Consider the following 22,321-nt stretch of genomic DNA (forward strand, 5'->3'; position numbering starts at 1 on the left):
TGGTGGGAATGTGAAATGGTGCAGGCCCTTCGGTAAGGAGTTTAGCAGTTCCTCAAAATGTTAAACATAGAGCTACCATGTGGCCCAGCAATTCTACTCCTGGATGTCCCCATTGACAGTGCAAATGGCATTTCAGAGTAGATTTGCTCCAAGGCTCATTGGCCAAAGAGAAAATCAGATGCAGCAGAGAAGAGATTTCAAACTGAGTTCACCTCTCTCAGGATGGGGAGACTCGGTGCCTACCTCCTGAGAAGCCCTGCAAGACGTGGGCTCCGAGAACTGGAGCGAGGGGAGCGGCACTGAATGAACGACACCTTCCTGAAGACCATCGGGCTTGGTGGACACCAGGCGTGCTCGGGTGTGGCTGCTGCTAGAGAATGGGCCTTAACTGGGGTGCAGCCATCTGTCTCCTCCTGTACCCTCTTCAGACGCCCAGTTGGCTGGGCCAAGCTGGGCAGCACCAAAGAGGAGAGATGTGCTAGAGAAGGTGTTCCTGGAGAGCCAGGCTATCTGGGGACCGGGACCCTGCCCTGTGTGGTCCCAACGGTAGCCAGGGTGGCCCCCCAGCCCTGCGGGCTTCCCTCGTTCCTGAACACCATTCTCCAAGATTCATCCTTTCCCAGTGCCCTCTGGCAGCCAGAAAGGTGTCCCTAATTCCCAGACAGTGTGTCCTTAGGAGCGACCCCTCTGCTGCCCCCCCCCGCCTCCCATCCCCCTCCCTCAGCTCCTCAGCTCCAGACCTCCCTCCTTGCTCCCAATTCCTCTCCATCTTCCATCCTCTTCTCTCCGGGGTGCTTGACAAATATTATTCTAATTCTGAAATGTACGATCCTAGTCTCACCTAATTAATTTGTATACGCCAGAGGAAATGGGTTAAGACCTGAGCTACTTTCTAACAGCAGGGGAAAAAAATTGGTCACTGAGGAACAGGGAAGCAGATTCTGCAAAACAGCAGGAGGCAGCTTTCAGGTCTGAGAGAGGGGCAGGCTCTCCAGGGCAGAGAGAGGGACAGACAGGCAGTGACAGGGAGACGGAAGGACAGCAGTAGAGACAGAGAGAGAAAGGGAGCAGGTGGAGAGATGGACAGATGGAAAGAGAATGAGGGAGATAGAGACGCAGAGGCAGAGAGAGAAAATTCAGGGATGAGGGAGGGAGGGAGAGAAAGAGACACAGACAAGAAGGCAGAGAGAAGCGGGGCAGAATCAGAGGGACAGAAACACATGGGCAGAAGGAGCGAGAGAGGAAACGAGAAACGGTCAAAGAGAAATTAAGAGAAAGAAAGTGATTCAGAAGGCGAGAGACATTCCGAGAGAAAGAATCAGAGGGAGAGCGACAGAGATGGGCAAGCGAGGCTGAGGACAGGCTCCCAGCCAGTGCCACCCCTCCGGCCCTCCCATTCCTGCTGCAGATGGGTCTAATTTAAGGGCGTGAAGAATCCTGCTCTTTGTCTTGCTTGTCCCAATCTCCCCTCCCCCCGGGGCCACTTTGGCTGCAGTATCTGGATATATCAAACCGAAAAATGCTTTTGCGCAAATTATCTGGATAATTGCCGTGGTTCTCTGTTCCCTTCGGCACACAGATTCCTTGGCTGGCTTCTGGGGACGCGTGGCAGGCGGGGAGAGGAACTACCTGGGCAGCAGATCTGAGCAGGGAAAACAGCCCTGCTCATTCAGGCGGGGCAGTTCAGTTCTTCAGTGCGGTTGTGCACTAACCATCTGCACAAATGAGATACCATCTTATAGTTGGATAACATTTAGTTTCTAAATGCGTTCACCCGCCTTATCCAGCATGATGCCCACACTAACCCTGTGACCTCTGGAGCTATTATTACCCCTGTTTTTAACAAGAAACTGAGGCTCAGACTAATCCCAGGACCAGAGCACAATGGAACAGAAATTTGAACCCAGCCTTGTGACTTGAGTCTGCGTGTCCTGCTCTCTGGGACTGCCTCTTACAAACACTTCGCTTTCCTACAAATCCACAGCTTGAAAGTGTCCTCCTGGCCTCTCCAGCTGGGTCTGCTAATTTAGCAAATGCCAGTTAATATCTGGGCATAGTGGAACAATTAGTAAATGAGTGATTCATGTCAAGACCAATTATTTATTTGCCTAAAACCTTGGTTAATGTTGTCAGTGGTCCCAAGGAAAGGAAAGTGTGTTTGAATTTCCTAAGTGCTGAGTTATCTCGACACCAGGGACCAAGCCCCGTCAACATTCTGATGTGCTGGCACCTGCATTCAAAACGAAATCTTTCTTAAAATAGCAAATGATTCCCCTCAACAATAGGAACATAAACAACTCTGTTCATCACTTTGCTTCATAGTCTTGCCTGCCTGGGAAATTAAAGGCTATCATTTAATAAGCAATTACTATGTGCCAAAAACTATGCTAAACTCTTACTTGCATATTATATAATCTTTAAAACCACCATATGTGGCAGGTGCCGGTTTTACTGCTGAAAAAAGATTTTGAGAGATTTGTTATCTTTCCCAAAGTCACAGGACTAGTAAGTGGTAAATCCATATTTCAAACACAGGTAGGTTAAACTACAGAGGCTGGCTTTGTATCATTGAATTATCCATTTACCTATTCATCCATCCGTCCATCCATCCATCCAGTGCTCCATCCATCCATCCAACCATCCATTCATCCATCCAATGTTCCATCCATCCATCCACCTATCCAACCATGCACCCACCATTTTAACCCTCCATTGCTTAATCACATTTTTTTCCCCCTACTATGTCCTTGCAATGGTCTCTGAACACAAGGTTTTAGAGTATTCAATCTCTAGTGGAAAAATCTACCCAGACAGAACTCAGCTGCCCCAACTGCCCAGTCCCACTCACTTTAGCAAGTCATGAACATCAACTGCTTTGAAAGTGTTTACATTGTCCTACCAGGCAACATTTCTGTCAAATGAAATTCTGGGTAGAACATCAATATACTTCACTAGACCCTTGCTCTGCATGAGACCAAAGTGAGTGTCCTGCTCTAGCACGCCCTTGCCCTCCCTATCCAGGCCTCACGGAGTTGCCAAGTTTAAAAATAAATGTGGCAAAAGGGTGCCAATTAAAAATACCTGGGAATTTTCATCACAATTTGCACTCAGTGAACAAACTGTAAAACTGAGATTCCCCCCCAAATTAAGTGGGGACCTTGGCGATTCTTAGTTCATCTGGTAAGTTTTTTCGATCTGAACACTTTTCACGTGGGCCCCGCTCACTAAAGAGGAATAAATGAAAACCAGCATCCTGCCCGTCGTATCTCTGGATTTCTGAGCATTTAAATAACATGAAAGAGAGGAAATAAGTCCAGCTAGTATTCAGGAAGCTTTCCTGTGCCGAGAGCAAGGCGAGCTGGTTAGCTTAGACCCTAATCATCCATGCTCTTTTTCAGCAGTAGGAAGCAGTGTATGCAGCTGGACACGTATGACACAGGCCAAATAAATAACTACTCCATGGACAAGCTCTTCTGCTTGATGTTCCTATTCCTAAGGACTAATGAGAACTCTTGTTTGCGAAGAATTTTCTAAAAGCATTCCTGCCTAATTAAGTAGAGCGCACTGAATATACTTGTTTTTAAAGAATGCGAGTTCCTTCCGTGCGTGGACCACCAGTCTAATCTTTACTTCTCTTTGCAGAGAAAACGAAGTAAAATGCGGACAATCTAGGAAATGAAGCTATTTGTATAAAAACTACAGGACAAACCGTGGCAGGGTTTTTTTCTTTGAGTGGATCTCTGATAGCTGCTTCGTTTGGGTTTCTCCTGAAAGTGGAGTGTACACATTCTCTTCCCGTTAAATCGATGTTGGTTATGTGACTCCCAGACAACTGAGCTTCCCCTTGGCCCTGACGCCCGGCGAACAGCTGGCGCCCTCCTTAACCTCGGCCTCATGCTGTCCCGCCGGGCAGCCGGGGCGCTTGCATTCTCTGAAACACGCACCCTGGACCAGTGAAGTGAATATATTTTTAATACCCATGGTCCAAGGAGAATGGCTTAATTTAGCTCTTATTCCTGGTTCTCTCGTAGTCCTCTTGCAAAACACAGCTGCCCGCTTTGTGTGCGCACAAGACCGCTCTCCTCGCACGGAGAGGCTCCGGGTGGATGTGGCGCTCTCCTTTGTTGTGGTAACAATGTTTGTGCATCTGCACCGAGCAGCTCCGCAGGTCTGAGTTGTCCCCGGCACAATTGGAACTCATCATGGCCAATAAACATCGCAGAACTCAGCGCGGGGAGGCTCGGCCTGCCTGCTTTGTTTTTCAGGCAAGCAGGGAAGTCACTCCATCCCGATGGGATGGGCGCCTGGCCTGGGGCTGCCGCTCCGTGGCCAACCTTGAGCTGGGCAGAGGGTGGATGTGGTCCCCTGGGGCCCCGTTCATCCCAAATAGCATCATCTCCACACACTCCATTCCTGGCCGAATCAATCATATGAAAATTCATCCAGGACTGGGAAATTCAGTTGCATCAACAACAAGCCCAGACTTCTCAGAAATATTTGGATTGTTTGAGAATGAATTAAAGATCTAGATGTGTTGATTACAGCTCTCGGTTGGAACAAAAATGCTACTGAGATTTGTTCTAGCACTTGGACAGCCTGGTGATAGATGAGTTAATAAATGTACCTGACGCCGCTGTTAGTGTTGTTGTTGGTGGTGTCAGCTTCTCCATTTGCTCTGGGCACAGACCTAAATCTATAGGTGAGGCAAAAATGAAGGTGGTATAGCCTAGTGGTTAAACATGAGGATTCTGAAGCCAGAGTGCCTAGGTCGGAATGCAGGCCAGTTGGTATATATACAGTATTGGTGATCATTAGCTAGCTACTAAGTACCCTGTGCTCCTGTTTCCTCACTGAAAAAGTAAGGCCAAAATAATAAGGCCAAAAAGAATGTCTACTTCTCAGGGTTATTATGGAGATTAAATGAGTTAATTTCGGTCGGTAGAGCACTTAGAACAGAACGCGGTACCTAGTAAACAGTATGTAAGTATTTGATTAACAAATACATCCAAATACAAGCTCCCAGTGTCTACGCGGGCTCAGTTCATAGGACCGCAGCAAAGTCTAGGGAGAAGGGGGGAGGCTTGGAGGACTGACTCAGTGATGCCAGATGGCAAAACTCCTGGTGTGGAGAGTGAGACACATGGCATGGCTGTGGGCACGGGTCATGCTGGAAGGGACCACCCACATCCCATATTTTCTACTCGGGCCTGCGGACAGGAATGCATCTGGTCACACACCAGTTTCTGCTGAACCTTGAATGTGGACTTTGTGAGCCGAGCACAGACAGAGCGTCTGGGTGCCCCTTTCTGCAAGGCCATCTCAGATCGTGCTTCCAGTAGTGTGCAAGGATGCTTCCCGGGAAAGTTCCAGAGAAAAGCAAAGGGGTTCATGTCAGGAGCAAAACAAATCAGGGTTTTATTGGGGCATAAAAGGGCAAAAGGATTGAAGTGGCCAAGGCAACATTTTCTGCAAAGAACTCAGTTACTTCTTTTTTCTTCATTCTTCCTACCTCCCTTTTCCTTTCCTTCCTTTATTAAAAAAAGTATAACCTGGCCGGAGTGCCTCAACTGGTTGAGAGTTATCCTGTGCACGGAAAGGTTGCTGGTTCGATTCCATGTCAGGGCACATATGGAAGGCAACCAATCAATGTTTCTCTCTCACGTTGATGTTTCTCTCTCTCTCTCTCTCTCCTTTCCTCTCTCTAAGCATGTCCTCAAGTGATTAAAAAAAATTATAAATGCCATTGTCATTTCCAAGCTCAGTACCTTCATATCAGGGCAACCATCGGAATGGTGGGGTATATGAGAAAAGACCATCCCAAATCCTCTCCATTTTAATTAAGTCACTCATTCATTCATTCAACCATATTTACTGAGCACCTACTTTGTGCCAGGCACTGCTCTAGTCACCATACGGGAGTGAACAAAATTGGCAAACACATCTATCCTCTTATGTCATGATGGAGGTGGATTAGTGCCTATGGCTGGAGACTGGCCAATTTCCACCCCAAAAATCTTTAGATGTTTAAATTGTGTTTGAATGACTTAAGCACCACATGTTGTTCTTGGCAATGTCACTTGGGGTTTCAGTGTAAAATTATAACCCCATTTCTATATCGACAACCTTTGCATAGCACAAAGACTTAAAACCGTGTCTCATGAGAAACAGACTTGTGACTTGGGATGTTTATCCAAGAGAAGGAAGACTGAAGGGGGCTTGGACTGCCATTCAAAGAGATTTTCCCTGCTGTCTGACAGGGAAAGGGATACTTTCCCTCTGGGTGGCGCCACTGGGCAGATCTCATGCCAGAAAAGCCAATGCTGTCCTGCTCCCCGGTGAGAACTAACTGGAATCGCATCCTAAGAACAGAATGGACTGCCTCGGGATTTGGGGGCCTCCACTCTAGATGCATGTGTGTGAGAGGAGGGGGATCTGGCATCCAGAGGGAGAGGCACTAAAATACCTCATGAGTCCCTTTCAGTCATGAGAGTCTGAATAGCATTCTGATGAATGAGTGTGAAGGAAAATGCACCTTCTCCCGCCCCCCGGGGCTGTTGATGTGAAAGCACAGATGTACGTATGTAGACTCTTCCCCTGAACACCCGGGTGTGCTGAGATCAGAATGGGCCAGAGAACAACACGCCTCCACAACTTGGTAGCCCCCATGCCACAGCCAGGCTAACAGACCAAGGAGGGGCGAAGGGACCTGCCTAAGGTCATGGGGACAGAAAATGATAGAAGTCGGGATTAGCCTGCCTCCTATCTCAGTTCCCAGAAAATGCTCTAAGGAAAGGAAAGATGGAGGACAACTCCAAAAGTGAGAAAGGGGGGCTTCGCTAGGTGTTCCTCAAGATATGCATAAGCTGGCAAAGGAAGAGAGGTCAAGGTCCTTTCTCTAAGGGACCCAGCACTGCCAGTCTTACAGGAGGTGTGATGTCGTCTCCACAATCCAAAGGGTGGTGTTGGAGACGCTGATGTACGTAGGAGCAGGCTCCTCAGGCAGCACAGGCAATTGAGAAAGAACAGAGGAGCAAAGACGGAGCTCACTGTCCCCTTGTCTCCCAGAGACAGGGCAAGCTGTGCTAAGTCTGTCCCCAGGTTTCCACCTCTCCTGCCCAGCTGGCCATCCTGTGGCCGGAGAGATTGAGGCAAGCCCTCCTTCTGGGGCTGGCGCATAATCTGTAACAGGATTCTCGAAGCTAAAAGGGAGAGAGTTTCTGGATTCTAAAAACTAAGAAATACAAAGGGGGAAAAAAACACACAAAAAAAAAACAAGAAGAGAGGAAATTAGCAGGAGCCCCCACAGGAATTAGAAAGGGAATTAGAGGCAGCCTACAGTCAGGCATCACCAACTGAGCAGAAATGGGGGCAGGCTAATCCCAATCAATGAAACAGACATGGAAACTACAAAACACTTTAAGGAAATGCATTTTTACTGCTTCCTGAGCCATTGCAGGATTGCAAACTACAGTTAAAAAAAAAAAAAAGCAGGAAAAAAAAAGACCCTGATCTTTGGAGAGCTGCTTTATTGAGTAGATAAAAATGATCTGTAATTAGCAGGCCAATTGTCTATGGAGGAGCCTGCTTGAAAACAATCTGTCCTTCTGCACGGTGCGAGTGCTCTGCACAGTCTCTGCAGTCCTGTCTCAGCCATTAGTCTGTTCATCACAGCTTTTTATCTGACAGAGAAAAGAAAAACAACTTCACCCAGGTCCAATTTGAGAAAATTTGAATTTGCGGTGTCCGAGTTGGTGCAGTTACAGCAGGACAAGTTCAAGAAGGAGACAGGAGTGGGAGAGGAAGGAACACAACTCAACAGAAGTGAGCAAGAATCAAAAGGACAGATGGAGAAAGAAGCGACAGTGGACAAAGATGCCGAAAGGAACGAGAAGGAACATTTTAATGATGTGACTTAAAAGACAGGGAAGTGACAGATCCTCTGCTAACAGACCTGATTCTCTTTGCAAATGCTTGGGGGTGGGGGAAGAGGGGCTGGCACGGAGGTGGATGAGAACCGGCTGCTGATTATCTGAGACCAGAAAAACCATTTGATTTCCCACAGCAGAAAGAGCCTTCCAAGCTGACGGGATAGTGCGCCTGGGAAAGTTCAGGCAAATTTCTCAGGACGCAGTGAAAAGTCAGAGAAGGCCAACTGCTAGTCCAACAGCGAGTGTGGAATCCAGACTCTCCTGCATGTTCTGCAGCAGCCTCTGTGGTTGGGCTGGGCCTCAAGCCCTGTCCTGCCAGGGGTGTGGGTTAACATGACCCTGTGGCCCCCAGCAAAGCCACCCAGACACCAGAGTTCCCCACTGCTGGGGTCTGAGGCTGCCCCTAGGACTGGGGAAGAAAAGCTCCCCTGGCAACTGCTTTGTTATTATAGGGTTCAGCCTCCTTCCAGCCCAAGCCCCAGGTTGAGGGTCTGCATTCTCAGGACCTTGGAAGGTTCTGGAACACACTGGCAGGTGTCCTTTAAAATGAACAGCCACGCCTCCTGCCCAGGCACTCCCTCTCAGGGTTCAGACCCCTCCTTTGCGGAGCAGCAATACCCAAGGAAGAGAGAAGAGGTGGCTATGGATGGAAAGCAGACCTCCCAGAAGAGGACATTTGGCTAAGGGAACCACGAATATGTCTAGAGGACAGATGTCCTAAGTAATGAGGCTTTAATGCCGGAGCTAATGGGAACAGTACACGAGACCAAATGCCAAAAAGCGAGAAATAAAGAGAGTGTTTGGGAAGCTGCAGAAAACAGCGACGCGACTCGCCTCCCAACCCCCGGGGAGCATGGCCAAGGCTGGAGCCACCTGAGCTGGGTTGGGATGCAGCCTCCACGAGTCTCAAGATGGGGACAGCATCTTTCCACAAGGAAGACCCAGGGTCCTCCTGTCCTCTGACTAGTAGTGGGAATGCGCCAGGGTGGGGTTGAAAACCAAGCTCAGGAACGGTGCCACGTTCCTGGGGAGAGCCAGGGAGATGGTGCCCACTCCCATCTCAGTTGAGTGAGTGCCCTGGTCAGGGGCTCCTGCCCTGGAGCTGCAGGCCAGGGGGTGTGCAGGCCCCGACCCCCACCAAGATCATCGCCGCCACCACTGACCATAAGAACCGAACTTGAGAGTAAAACCCAGGGCCATAAGGGTTTCCCAGGATGCTTTCCCTTTCAGGACAGAGGCCTTGAGGGCACAAGAAACAGGAGAAAGGAATTAGGAAGCGGGGCAAAGAGACTCAAGACAGGAAAAGAACAGAACTAGAACAGGGAAGCAGACGTGAGCAGGCCGGAATTCTGTGTCCTGTGTGCGCAGTGCCAGCTCTGATAAATGGGGCAGAGAGGGGAAGTGTGATAGAACTGTTCGTGAGCTGTACATCTCAGGAATAAAGCCAGGAATGGCCCAAGGTCCATCCTTTCCCCACCAGGTCGCTTTTCTCCATGGCCCTATTTCCCTCAGGAGCTAGGACTCACGCAGAACTGCCCTGGGGTACTTTCAATTCTGTGAAAGGGTTGTGTTTTTTTTCCTCAATCAAAATCAGGGTGTTTTGGTCTGGCTTTGGTTTTCACATTTCCTTTGTACTGCCTTTACTATCTTCAGCCAATATAATCCATTCTTGAAAAGGAGCCCTTTTACCACTCTGGGGCTCCTTCGTGCCCAGCATGCAGTGTTAAGTGAGGGTCACCAGCCCCATTCTGAAGCACCCTGATCAGCAGGTCATTTATCTTCCCACTCCTTACTGTGACAGCCTGTCCCAGGGCACAAGCAGGTGGGTCTTTGCTTTCTCCAGTCATCTCAGTATCACTGACTATTTACAGCCTGGAAGATGGGAGCCAGCTGCCCTGCTGGCCTCAAAGGAGAAAGAGACCAGCTACATACTCGCGGTATGACCTTTCACAAGTTTCTAAGCCTCTCTGAGTTGACTTCATCTGTTAAATGAGCACCTATGCTCAGCGGGTGATGGAAGGATGCTGCGGGACACCGCCAGTCCAGTGCTTAGCAGGTGCCGGGTACGGGGCAGGCCCTGGAGAATGGGAGCTCTGGTGACTGCTTCACGTCCTGCTTCATGCGTGTGACTTGAGGTCGCACTAACTGAGATCTCATGTCCTCCTCAATACTGGCTCTCTGGGGTTGCAGGCGATGAGGTTGTGTAAGCTCCTGGGAGACAATTCCCCTTCCTCACGCTTGAGGAGAGACCAGGAAGCTCCCCAGCCACAGAGCAGGACTGACTCCTCCCAGCATGACCAAGAGTGGCCTGGAGGGACTCAGCAGGGCCAGAGGCTCTGCTCCACCCCATGTGGTGGGAGCACCACCGGCCAACTCTTGACTGAGGGGAAGGAGCACCATCCCACCCAAGCCCGCTGCTTTTCCAACGGCAAAGAGAGACAAGAACTGGCAACAACTGCTGCACTTGGAGGCACCACGACACCTGCCCTTAAACTCAGCCGACCCCACCCCTGCTCCCTCGCTGTGATCAATCTGGTCAAATGAATGAACTTTCGCAGTCAGTGCACATTGGGAATCTACTGGCAAAGCCCCCCGGAAGCCCACCTTCCTGTGCTCATGAACAGTTTGCTCCATCAAACGGTTGTTTGGCCCAAGAGGTGACTTCATCTGAATGCCAAAGTGCAGAGGCAATGGCATTTAGGTGGGTAGAACAGAGGGCACAGAGACCACGTGGCTCTGACCCCAAGCCTGGCCACATGTATCCCAAAGAAATTGGGTCCCTTTACCTAGACCCAGAATCAAATTAGGAATCTAACTTGCGCTCTCAGTCTGTCTTGTGCAGAAATGTGGGACAGTCTCTTTTTATCCCTCACCCTTTCTGGGTTGTTATTTGAGCTGTTTTCAGCACCTTCACCTCCTTTCTTTTCCCCTCTCCCAATTTCTCCACCATTTGCCCTGACAAAGGAATACAGCATGAAGCTGGTTTTCTTAAGGCCAGTAATTATCCTTCCAAGTGAGAAGTGGCCCCTCAAAGTGGTCATCGTGGGGCGCCAAGCCCTGACCTGCAGGGCTGCCATTCATCACCGGACGCCTCTTCTGGGCACCTGCCTTTGGAGACAGCTGACACGGCTCCTAGGAGAGCAGGTCTCATTACTGGGGGCACTCCTTATTTCAGATCAATAACCAGCCCATCACCTATTTCATTCATTGGCCTCGGCCCCATGACTGGCTGCTGCTCACAAGAATAAAATCTACCCTAAGAAGATAAAACATGTTACCATTGCAGAGAGTCATGACGACGTGCCATGGGCTCCGAAAGCACTTCCAAGAGAGGAAAGTGGCAACGTTTTCCAGGGAAGAATCAGTGTGCAGTTCCCAAGGTGACTGCTTAGAAGGTGACACAGTAGGATATGTATGTCCTGGTTTTTTCAAAGGAAGAATCAAGCACACTGCAGGCAAAGGCCCCAAAATGCATGCCACCAAGATTAATTTCACAGAGTGACTGGACCCAAATGTCCAGCTCCATTAGCTGTCCTGTCTGAAGCTTCTCTGGACCCCTCACCTTATAGTCACCTGGGCCCCGTGCCGTCCTGGCCCAGAGCTGGGAAAAGGCAGTATTGGCACAGTGCGTGCGCTCCTATGGCCCATGGATCTGTCTTGGATGTGGAGGGGCCATCCTAGAAGACAGACCTGGAATCGCCCACACACAGGCCCACAGGACCCTGGAGGTGTCTGGTGTCTGCAAAGCTGAAAGTCAGTGATCTCGTAGGTCTCAGCATTCTTACCCACCTCTGGGAGAGAGACAACACATTCACGGCCCCAGTTTTAAATTAAGATCCAGCCCACAGTTTTAGTCAGTAACCCGTCGCCCAGGTTCACAACTCTCTGGCTTGCGCTGTATCTTCCCCCTTCAATGGTCTGCACTGCTCAGATCTTATTAACGGGTGATGCTTAGACCAGGGTATTGCCCTTTTAACAAGATATGCAAAGAAACTGCAAAAGGACCAGTGAAGATCACCGGGAATCATTCTAGTGAATGGAAAAACTGAACAAGGAAAGGCTAAAAATCGTAGGGAGAAAGAGAAGGAAGGAAGCTGTCGCTCACATCTCTAATCTGCAAGCTATTTGGTGATGACTAAGACATATCTGTGCAAAGTAAAGCAGAACAGGTTTTCATTGGGCGAGATGAGGCCGAGCAGTCTGTGGAAGGAATCCCGGCCCAGGACAGGGGCCCTGGCTTCTAGACCGCCCTCACGCACTCACCGCTCGCTGGGAAACCTGGGCACTGGGACCCAGCCCCCCTGAGTCCAGTTATCTCACTGACAAAACTAGGGAGTTAGGGGAACCGACTTGCCTGCAATAAAAAATTCTATGATTCTGTAACGAATGACAAAATACTAGAGAGTACTCCTTTGCCTTTTCAGAACATTCTGCTTTTACTTCTAGAAGGAGGAGAGGAATAATAATAGCAATAATAGACAGGGCTAGCAATCTGTCCTCAGTGGGTTTGAAATAAGCCTGCTCTTGAGGGACTGCGACCCTCTCAGGGTTTGCTGGTCAACCCTCCCACCAACCCCTCTTCGGTGCCTGCAATATCTGCCCAAGAAGATGCCAGAGCTGCGAGGTCATAAACATGACTGAGGAGAAATAATGGGTTAGAGTTTCCCAAGATGGAGAAAAGAGGAAAAAAATTGCAGCAGAAGGCATTTTAAAAATGAATGTAACCCAGTCCCTAATACCGTCTGTCAGAGCTCCTTCCCCGGCACCAATCTCAGGCATCTATCTATACACCAGTAAGTTCAAACCACAGCTTTGTGGTTCCACAAGATATATATTGTCGAGGGATATAACAGAAACTGTAGGACAAAATGCACATGAATTCACCATAATTTCAAAAATCAATCGTGCAGGACTCAGAACGGGGAGAGTGTGGCGGGGGGCGAGGGGGTGACATCCAGTAGTCCTCCATAGCTGCTGCTAGTTCCAACATGTGGTGGCGATTCTCACTAGCTACAGAAAAGGACCTGGGAAGTGAAGATCTAAAGGCAATCCTGCCAGGCCCTGAGAAATCGGGCAGTGAAACCAGAAGACCGAAGCTTCCTTCGGTGCAGTTCCCTTCCTTTCCGGACCCACGGGCATGTCTGGCTGGGGCCAGCGAATTAACCTCTTTCAATCAGCTCACTTTTTCAGCTATCTTAACCACTGCTTCCTGCACAATTGATTTGAATCGGCTGCACAGTCAATCTGATCTCTCATTTAAAAACATTTAAAAGGATGCATTGGACTTTTTCTCTACCTGTGCCTTGTCAGCCTAGAACTGTGGGTAAACTCTTGGTATCTTAGCAGCGGATTCCTTCAAGTGTACGTGCGCTGAGCCTGGGCCGGGGAAAGAGGGACAAATGTGCATGCCTTCTGGGCTTGGGGTCCGGTGGGAGAGGACATGAAGACAGCAAGTAACATACCAGGGAGAATGGCCAAGTAGAGGAATTTTTGAAAAGTATTTGCATGGCTGACCTGCTAAATCAAGAATGAACCTTGCTAGCCCCATGTGCCCATTTTCCAGTTGGAAACACATCTTGCCCACATCAGTGAGTGCGGCACAACTGGTGCATGAACGCACGTGCATGTAGCTGCAGGTGCCAAAGGGAAACCAAGCAGGAGGCCTGGGCAGCAGCATCCACTTCTCACTTGACCACCTTCCTCCTGTTCCTATTTCTGCTACTTTCTGTTTTCCCACGGTTCTTCCCTAATTGCTCCTCCATAAGCCTTCCTAAATTATTCCACAATCTCACTGCTTTCCCTACATGCATTTTTGTTTTTTACTCAAAGAAAATGGAAAACATGCAAGACTAAGACCTTCAGGCCAAGGCAAGATGCTTTTGTTCTTTCTTCCCAACTGCAATATTTGAAGCAAAAAACAAAAACAAAAACTAAGTTGACTTTCTGTTTAGATCCATTTATTATAATGAGCCCATGGTGCTGCAAAAAATGGAGTGTTTGGGGTGATTGGAAAATTCACTGCCCGAGAACCCAAAAAGGTAACTCAATAAATCAGTCAGCAAAGTGGCCCTGTGGTTATGTGGTCTGTGAGGGGAAAGAGAGCTTTGGGTCTGTAATTCATTTCTGGAAGAAAAGGTAGAGCGGACAGAGTGCTCCCTTGGTTCCTCCAGAAACAAGCAGAGGAATCCAAAGATGAAGGACCCTTTTGATGGCTGTAGGTCACCTCTTAATACTTTTCCTTTTGCCTAAAAACACCTATTCAGGTTTTCCTTCCCACAGCCCTGAGCACTTCTCCACCCCCACCCCCAAATACCTCCATCCCCTCCATCACTGCAGGCAGGGGGAGCACCCAGGGCAGCTCTGCCTTCCCCGACAGCATCTAAAGCATCCTAACAGCTTCCTGACCCATCTGTTAATTAGCCTTTTTTTATTTAAGCCACATAGTTCCTGCCTCAGAATGATTCTCATCTCTAAGAAACGAATGAATCAACTCAGGGTGAGAAGGAAGGAACAGGTTTGGATGCTAGACTTCTGTATGGAATTGAATATCAAAAGGGAGCCAGTCTCCTCCTGGGGCATTTCCTGGACTGAGCCCCTGCCTTTGGAAAACATCAACAGCCCCTCGATGAACAAACAGCCCCAGGGAAGCATTGCAGAAGCTGCTCATGAAACATTAAAATCGGTGGATGCCTGAGGCCCATCAGCTTGAGCCTCAGCTGGGCAGGTGAAAAGGAGAAGGTAAGGCAGGGATGCTGGTGGAAAAGGGTTTCAGTTGGGAAAGGTGGGCGCCCTGTGTTTCTCCAGGTGTGGCTCTCTGGGTCCAGAGCATGGGTACCTCTGCCTGTCTCTTTCTCCTCTCTGCTCAGAGCGACAGTGCTCATTTGTTAGAATCACCAGAGAGCTGACAGCTTCCCCTACAGACACCGACTTCTCCCATGGAAGCAGGGTGGCAATGCCTAATCACTACTGGAGAAGTCGAAATCTGTTCTTCCCTGAAGGGACTGGAGGGGTGAAAGGTAGCCCTGACCTAGGGAGGGCGTGCGCAGGGGCAGAGGAGCGCTGGCCAGCCTGGGAGGCCCAGGAGGAGGCACACAGTTGATGTTGGGGCTCCTCTCCAGCCCTTGCTGGCCCAGCTACCACCTCCAGGGAATCACACAAGAATAAGTCCCTTGCTTCTTCAGAAAGGAAATGTCTCTGTTGAACTAGTTCAAGGAAAATGTAAGTGAGTGCACTTCCCACTCTCTCCACTGCCCTCTGAAGAGTCTACTTTCTTTCTTACCCCTGTTCTCCTGGGGAAAACTCATCGGAGTGTAAATATTTACTTCTTTCCCCCTCACACTCTCCTTTTCCCCACCCCAATTCCCCAGCAAGACATTCTGCACAATAAACTCCCTGAAATAGCAAGCGGTGACCTCGGAGGTGTGAGCAAAGCGAGCCGAGCCGTGGTAACATGCACACCCATGAGTGAGTGAGCAGCCCTGAAATGTGCACACTCACCCTGGGAAGAGATCGAGACGAGATGCTGCTGAGCCTGACTTACCCAAAACTGAAAAATAACTCCTTCCCCACCCCCCACCCCCAAGGTCAATCATGAAGTGTCCTAGATGGATCTCATGCTTTGTCTCCCTTCCCCCCAAACACAGAGACAAGCATTGCCCCCTACCTAACAAGCACCAATATGATGGTTTCCAAAGCACTGATCAGGCGAGACTGCAGCTGCTGGGAGAGGTGCTGTGAACTGAATAAAATCAGGAGTTGAATTTGAGGGAGAAACATCCCATATTTACATAATGGTCTGAGGGCTGAAATTCATCTCCTTTCCCATGGTTACCTCTCTTCCCAGACCCCAGAGAGAAACAGCCTCCAGAGGCATCACCGCTGAGCCATATGCCACACACCCTACCTAGTTTTGGGAGGGAAGGAGATCAGTGTAATAGGGAGAGCAGAAAACACCGAGAGCCAGTGACATCTCCAGGGTCACAATCCAGTAGAACGTAGGCCAACACTAACATCCGAACACCATCCGTACCCTTCTAGGTGATGATAAATAAACTCAGTAGGAGGTGGCAAGGTCAGGGCAGGAGGCAACCCTCCCTAAGAGAGCAGAGAACAAAGGTTTGTGGAATCGACCAGAAGGCCATAAGCCAGAGTGGAAGGTGTGATAAGAAGCCAGGGCCAAAAGAGAAGGTGAAAGGAGACAACCCTCTGGGGCTGGAAGCAGAGACAGAGAGATGACACGGACGGGGTACATCTGCTCCAGGAAGGTGCGTGCCCACAGGCAACCCCCTTCTCTGCTTTCTAAGGTGAGCAAATGGAATTCCTCATCCCACAAGACCCAAAGGAGAAATGTCTGGTGCTTTATTTGCCATCCATCCCACCAGCCTTCTGCATTTGAAAACCTGCACTGACCACAGGTCATTTGTCACAATTCCTCCGTCAGTTCCCAGGACCAGTCCGGACACAGACTCACACAAGATGGGAGTGGAACGGAGGGCAGTGGCCCCTTCCAGTGAGGAGCGAGGGTCATACACGGGACTCCTAGAAGGGCCCACACTTTGAGGATTTGACCCAATTAAACCTGTCAGGGAGCATCATCTTTTCTCAACATCCAGAGTACTGAGGAGGGGAAAATTATGCCCAGAAATGTCTATCTGCCTCTCTCTCTTCATCAAGGTCCAGGTGATTAATGTCCACAGCAGTGAGGAAAGAAGGTTTTCAGGACAAAAAGATAGCAAGCGGAGTGCTGAGATGAGTTAAAGGTCTCTGGCTCAGGCCGGGCGCCTGCTCGGTAAATTCAGAAGCAGCGCTGGTCTGAGGGGTGGTCCTGGTTACTCAGCCACGCACGCACCATGTGCCAAAAATGGAGGAATTTCCTAGGGCAGGGTTTGCTCCCTGAAAGGACTCTGTTGGACCACATCGAGCCATTCATCATCAAGAGGGAACTGGAAGCAAAATGAAGTTTATATCCCCTGGGTGATATGTTCCTAGAGTTGTAAAAAGAGGCTGCCTTCCCGTTCTCTGGGCTTTGGCTTCCCAAGGGGCTCACTGAGAGCTGGAGAGGTGGGGTGGGAGGCACTCAGGGCGAAACCATGGACTACCTACCACATTTTGAGCTCCTGGCATAAGTTCTGGTAGGAGGCGGCCCCCATCCCCTCCCAATTGTAAGCAGTGAAAGATGCCCAGCAGGTTTAGCACAGCAAGAAATGTTAACTCAGAGAGTTCTGCCCACAGGGTTTAAAAGAACAAGTCCTCCAGGCTCAGCACGAAAGGCGAGCAGCCCACTCGGCAGGATGCACGAGAAGACACCATCTGCCCTGGTCAGCGCGGAATGGATGAGTCTTTATTCCCTCTTCCCCCAGGAGGCATCCTTCCTCTGTGGCACCCATGTCCAACACCACCCAGTTTACACTAAGTCACCCGGCACTCCTGTCTGTAAGGTTCCAACATTGCTCAGTTTCCTTTATTTGAAGACGATGCTACAGTTTGATCAGAAAACCAAACGTATTAAGAGCCTCCACCAAAGTGCCCACACGCCATAAAAACTGAACCTGGACCCCCATCCAGGATTACAGAATCTGTAAAATTCTTACACCCAAACTGCACGGAAGCCACCCAGCCTTACTTTGCCATGTAAATCGCCCCGCCAGCCCCAGCAGGGGAGGCGCCGATTTATCTATCCCATGTCAAGGAGACAAGGGTGGGGACTCCCGGCTGTAGAGCAGGAGAGGCGCGGGAGGCCCGGAGCGCGCTGCGAGGGGCGCGGCCGCGGGCGCCCGGGGGCGCGGGGCAGCTCTCACCTGTGGATGTTCATCTCCCGCGGAGGGCGGTGGGCCTTGTCGTAGGAGACCTTGGCGAAGACGCCGGCCACGATGACGAAGGCGATCACCCCGCAGGTGATGTAGACGGTGAAGTTGGTCTTGTCCTTCTCGGGGTCGTACTTGTTCTCGGGCCCCGGCGACACCACCCTGGTGCTGGGCGTCTGCACCCACACGGGGCTCTGGTAGTTGTTGCACTGGCGCTGGTCCAGCTTCTCGTGGCGCTTCTTGCAGCAGAAGCGGTAGTAGCAGGTGCCGCAGCAGTACAGGTAGCCGCTCTCGCTGTTGTTGCACTCGAACTCCTTGTCGTACTGGCCGCTCACGTCGTAGTAGCCCCAGCAGGTCTCGTAGGTGACGGCCGCGCTGGCCGCCGCCGCCACGGCCGCCGCGGGCTGGCCCCGCCGGCTCCCCGGCTCCGCGCCGCCCGGCGCCCGGGCGGTGCCGTTCAGCTCGCGGCCGCCCCGGGCCAGGGCGCCCCCGGGCCGCCGGCCCCCGACGGCAGCGGCGCCGGCGCTCAGGGTCCGGTTGGCGGCGCGGGCGCGGGCGCCCTGGGCGCCGGGCAGCAGGTCCGGGAACTCCAGCGAGAGCAGCGGCAGCAGCAGCAGGAGGCGCCGCAGCGCCATGGCGGGGCCGGGCGGGAGGGCGCGGGCAGCTCCGCGGCAGGCCGCTGCCCCGGCCGGCGGGCTCCGAGGGCGGGGCGGCCGCGCGCGCCGGGCGGGGGGCGCGGGGCGCTCAGTGGGGCCGGGGCGATGGCGCCATCGAGGCGCGGGCGGCGGCGGCGTGCGCACGGGCCGGCCCGGCGCGGGCGGCTCTGCTCTCAAGCTGCGCGCCGGCTCCGCGCTCCTCCTGCGGGCTCGGCGCGCCTCCCGGGCAGCCCCATCCCCCGCCGGCGGCGGCGGCGGCCCCGCGCGCGGCTCGGCTCAGGCAGGACCCGAAGCGCGGCTCCGGGAGGCGGCGGCGGCGTGGTCCCGTCCGGGCGGGTCCTGCGGGACAAGACAGGGAGCCGGTCACGGGGTGGAGCGACCGGTGCCCCGGGAGGCGGGCGGCGAGCGGAGGGTGAGGAGGGGAGCGCGCAGCCCTCGAGGAGCGAGGCTCGGGGCCGGGAGGGGCTCGGAGCCCGCCCTCGAGACGGAGCCCGGCGGCCCGGCGCGCGGGCCACCGAGGGCGCACGAGCCGCCCCTCCGGGCGTCCCCGCGCCGCCCGAGCCCCGCAGCGCGCTCCCGCCGCAGGCGGGCTCCCTGGGACGGAGCCGGCTGCGGCGGGGGTGAGGCGGGCTCGGGGAGCGCGGCCGGACCTCGCGCACTCACCATGCCGGGCTGCGGCTGCAGAGGCGGCCGGGCGGGAGCGCAGCGGCCGCGGCGACCGAGTGGGGAGCCGCCGGCTCGCCGCCTGCGCCGGTGCCGGAGCGAGTGCGAGAGGAGCGAAGGAGACACACGCACTCACACTCCCGCACGCACGGGAGCGCCGGGAGGGCGGGGGGGGGGGGCAGCCGCCCACGTTTACACGCGCGCCCGGGCGCCCGGTGGGAGGGGGGCTCCTCTTGGCTTCTTCCCCCTCGCGGCACTTGAAGCGCCGCGTCACTGAAGCCCAGGACACCCGTGAATCAACCAGGCGAGCCAGGCGCGCAAAGAGGGGGCCGGGAGTGGGGCGGGAGTGCACCCTCCGTAGCTGGCCTGCGGGGAACCAAACCTTCCCCGCCTTCTCCGGGGGCCGCCCCGGCGGGGGTCCCACCGCGCCCGAGCCCCAGGCTCCGCGCTGCCCGAGCGGGAGCTGGCGCTTCTGCAAGCCTTTGCCTCTCCCTAGTGGCGACGCTGGCTGCGGAGAGGCGAGGCCAAACCCATTGCTACAGGTTCCTAAACTGAGACCAGGGGTCAAGCGGCTTGTATGAGGTTATTGGGCTACCAGTGAGCACGGCCTACACTCCCTTCCCCTTGGGCGCTCTTCTTCCTGCCAGGCCTCCAGCGTTCACACAGGCACAGAACCCCAGCGCTGGGTGACACCTCTCAGTCCCTCTTCCCAAGACTTTCTCCAGAGCAATGGGACAGAGTTAGAAAAGCTGTCTGGGCCTCTAAGACTCAACTTTGAAATCCCTCTGCCCTAGCTTACAGGGGTGGGGTGAGGGGTACAGACGGGGGTGTTCCTGTAAGGCTGCTATCTGGTCTGTGGAAAGAGGCCCAGGTCTATCAAAGCCATGAGGCCACTCTAAGAGAGAGCCACAGTCATGCTCTTTGGCATGTGTCTGCCAAGGAGGCGCAGGAAATGAGAACAAGCAGTGGCCACTCACAAGATCCTGCCTGGCCTGGCCTGGCCTGGCCTGGCCTGGCCTTGCAGGTTCCCAGAGGGCTTAGGCTGAAGGCAGAGAGCAGATTGTGAGAGCGTGAGGAGCAGAGATTGTCCCCAAGGCTGTCCATTCAGGCCCACTCATGCCTGGCCCCAACTAAGGATCCCCCATGAGAGAAAGATGGCCTCTTCTTGGAACTGCAGGATGGATCAGTTGGAGCTAGAACACTGATTCCAAGGCAAAGAAGGAGACGCAGATCCTAGGACTGGGGGTACACAAACTCCCCTCTTGCTGCTATCTGCACACCCTCCCTCTTCCCCTGTACTTCCTCCCAGCCCCTCAACTCCCTCTCAGCTGCCACCCTCTTCTGAATGATTCTGTTCTAGGACCACTTACTTAGTGCCTACTCTCCACCAGGCACCGTGGTAAGTGCTGAAGTAGAGAATGAGTAAGGTAGTCCCCTTTCTTCAAGGAGGGGACAGAGAGACAAATGATCCCCGTATCCTGCTTATGGCCCCTGATAAGGGTGGGCACAGAGTGCTCTGAGGGCGCTGGTAACAGATGCCCACCTAGCCCTGGAGGGCAAGAGTGGAGCCCAAGGCAGCTTCCTCCGCCATGCAGTGATGAGCAGAATCTTGAAAAACGATTAAGAGCTAATACATCAAGCGAGAGTGGAAGGACGCTTCTAGCAGAGGGGAACATCATTAGCAAAGTCAGGAAGACATGAGCTAGAGGCTGTGTGAGCAGGGGATAGAGCAGATTAGCATACACTCTGAGGGAGTCTTCCAAACAAAGCTGGCAGAAAGGCACTGATCCCCTGCCAAGGAACTTGAATTCATTCTACAGGAATTATTGGTGGGCTTTACTCAAGGGGAAGATGCCATCAGATTTACATGTTCACTGGATCTCTAAGTCAGCAGGACTAGGGAACACTGGACAGGAGGAGAGCCGCTCTGACAACTCGGGTAAAGTCTATGAAGGGATGCAGTAAATTACTGGTAGTTGGTGCCCATCGAGCAGGTGACAAGCATAATCCAAAGAGCAGGCTCGGGACAGCAGTAGGGATGGACATGCTGACGTGCCTTTAAGAGCTCTAAGCGAAGCTGCCCAGCACAAGGGTGTCAAGCTCAGGAGAGCAGAGAAGAAAAGCATATGCACTGGGGAGTCATAACATAGGCATATACGCTAGGCAGTCCTAACAGTCTCTTTGGCCTCATACGACATGCAGGCTTTAAGTCAGTCCCTTCTTTCTTCTTCCCAGAGCTTTCACCTCCTCTGCGTTACTCCAGAATTGCCCGTTCCATCTTCCTCACAATGGCTGGAAGTGTGTCTTCCTCACGGGGGACTCTATCAAGATTTGATCAGTGGCACTAAGTAAGGGAAATTGCTTTGGTTCCTCAGACCATCACCACCCATCTGAACCCCTGTGCTCGTAAATGGTAGCATCAACAGACTCACAGAAAATAAGAGTATTGTTGAGGTGGATAGGATCTTAGGGGGTTATTTATTCCAGCCCTTACTGAAGCACACTATATTTCTTTTTTTCAATTACAGTTCACATTCAATATCATATTAGTTTCAGGTGTACAGCATAATGGTTAGACATTTATATAACTTATGAAGTGATCCCCCCAATAAATCTAGTACCCACCTGGCACCACACATAGTTATTACAATATTATTGACTGTGTTCCCTATTCTGTACCTTACATCCCCATGGCTATTTTGTAACTGTCAATCTGCGCTTCTTAACCCCTTTACTGGCTCCTCCAGCCCTCCTGGTTTGCCCCTTGTAGTAGTCCAGGTTGGTTGCCTACCAACATCCATTTCCCTGCTTTCTCCTATTTTCAGTACCTATGTTCAGTCTCCTATATTCAGTACCTGAATTGTTGACAGTGTGGAAGTGCCCTTCCTCTGTGGATCTCACTCATTAAAAAGTTCCAGAAAAGAATCATCTTTTTCAACACCTACACCAACTTCAGACAGCCGTTAGGCTCAGGGGGAAATGACCCAATCCCTGGCTCTAGAAGATAGATCCTGGCTGGGCTGAGCCAACCATAATAATCTCATTTCCCTTGCCAGTGATTTGTTTTGGTATATGTGATCCAGTTCTGGCCAATACAAAGTGAGGGGACTATTGAGAGATTCTGGGGAGATTTTCCTTGCTCTTAAAACTAGTGGTAATTTCTCTACTTTTTTGAGTGTTGTTTCTCTGGATGTTATGACCTTGAGGTGGAGGTGGGGGCTGGCAGAAACCAGTGGTTAGTTGAAACTGATACTCAGTTTGATAGTCATCA

The 22,321-nt window shown here is 52.0% G+C and overlaps 1 protein-coding gene across 3 annotated transcripts in view; it reads right to left on the reverse strand.

The window, feature by feature from the left end:
- The window catches only part of SHISA6 (shisa family member 6), a 268,428-nt gene extending 250,062 nt beyond the window's left edge, over positions 1-18,366 (reverse strand). For all 3 annotated transcript variants that reach the window (XM_087826511.1, XM_087826510.1, XM_016222413.2), the window contains exon 1: positions 17,726-18,366. In XM_087826511.1, the coding sequence (XP_087682637.1) occupies positions 17,726-18,366 (641 nt within the window). The remainder of the gene's footprint in view (positions 1-17,725) is intronic.
- Positions 18,367-22,321: the final 3,955 nt, after the last annotated feature.

This window comes from Miniopterus natalensis, chromosome 17, assembly GCF_054644295.1.
Source record: "Miniopterus natalensis isolate mMinNat1 chromosome 17, mMinNat1.hap1, whole genome shotgun sequence".
Lineage (NCBI taxonomy): Eukaryota > Metazoa > Chordata > Mammalia > Chiroptera > Miniopteridae > Miniopterus > Miniopterus natalensis.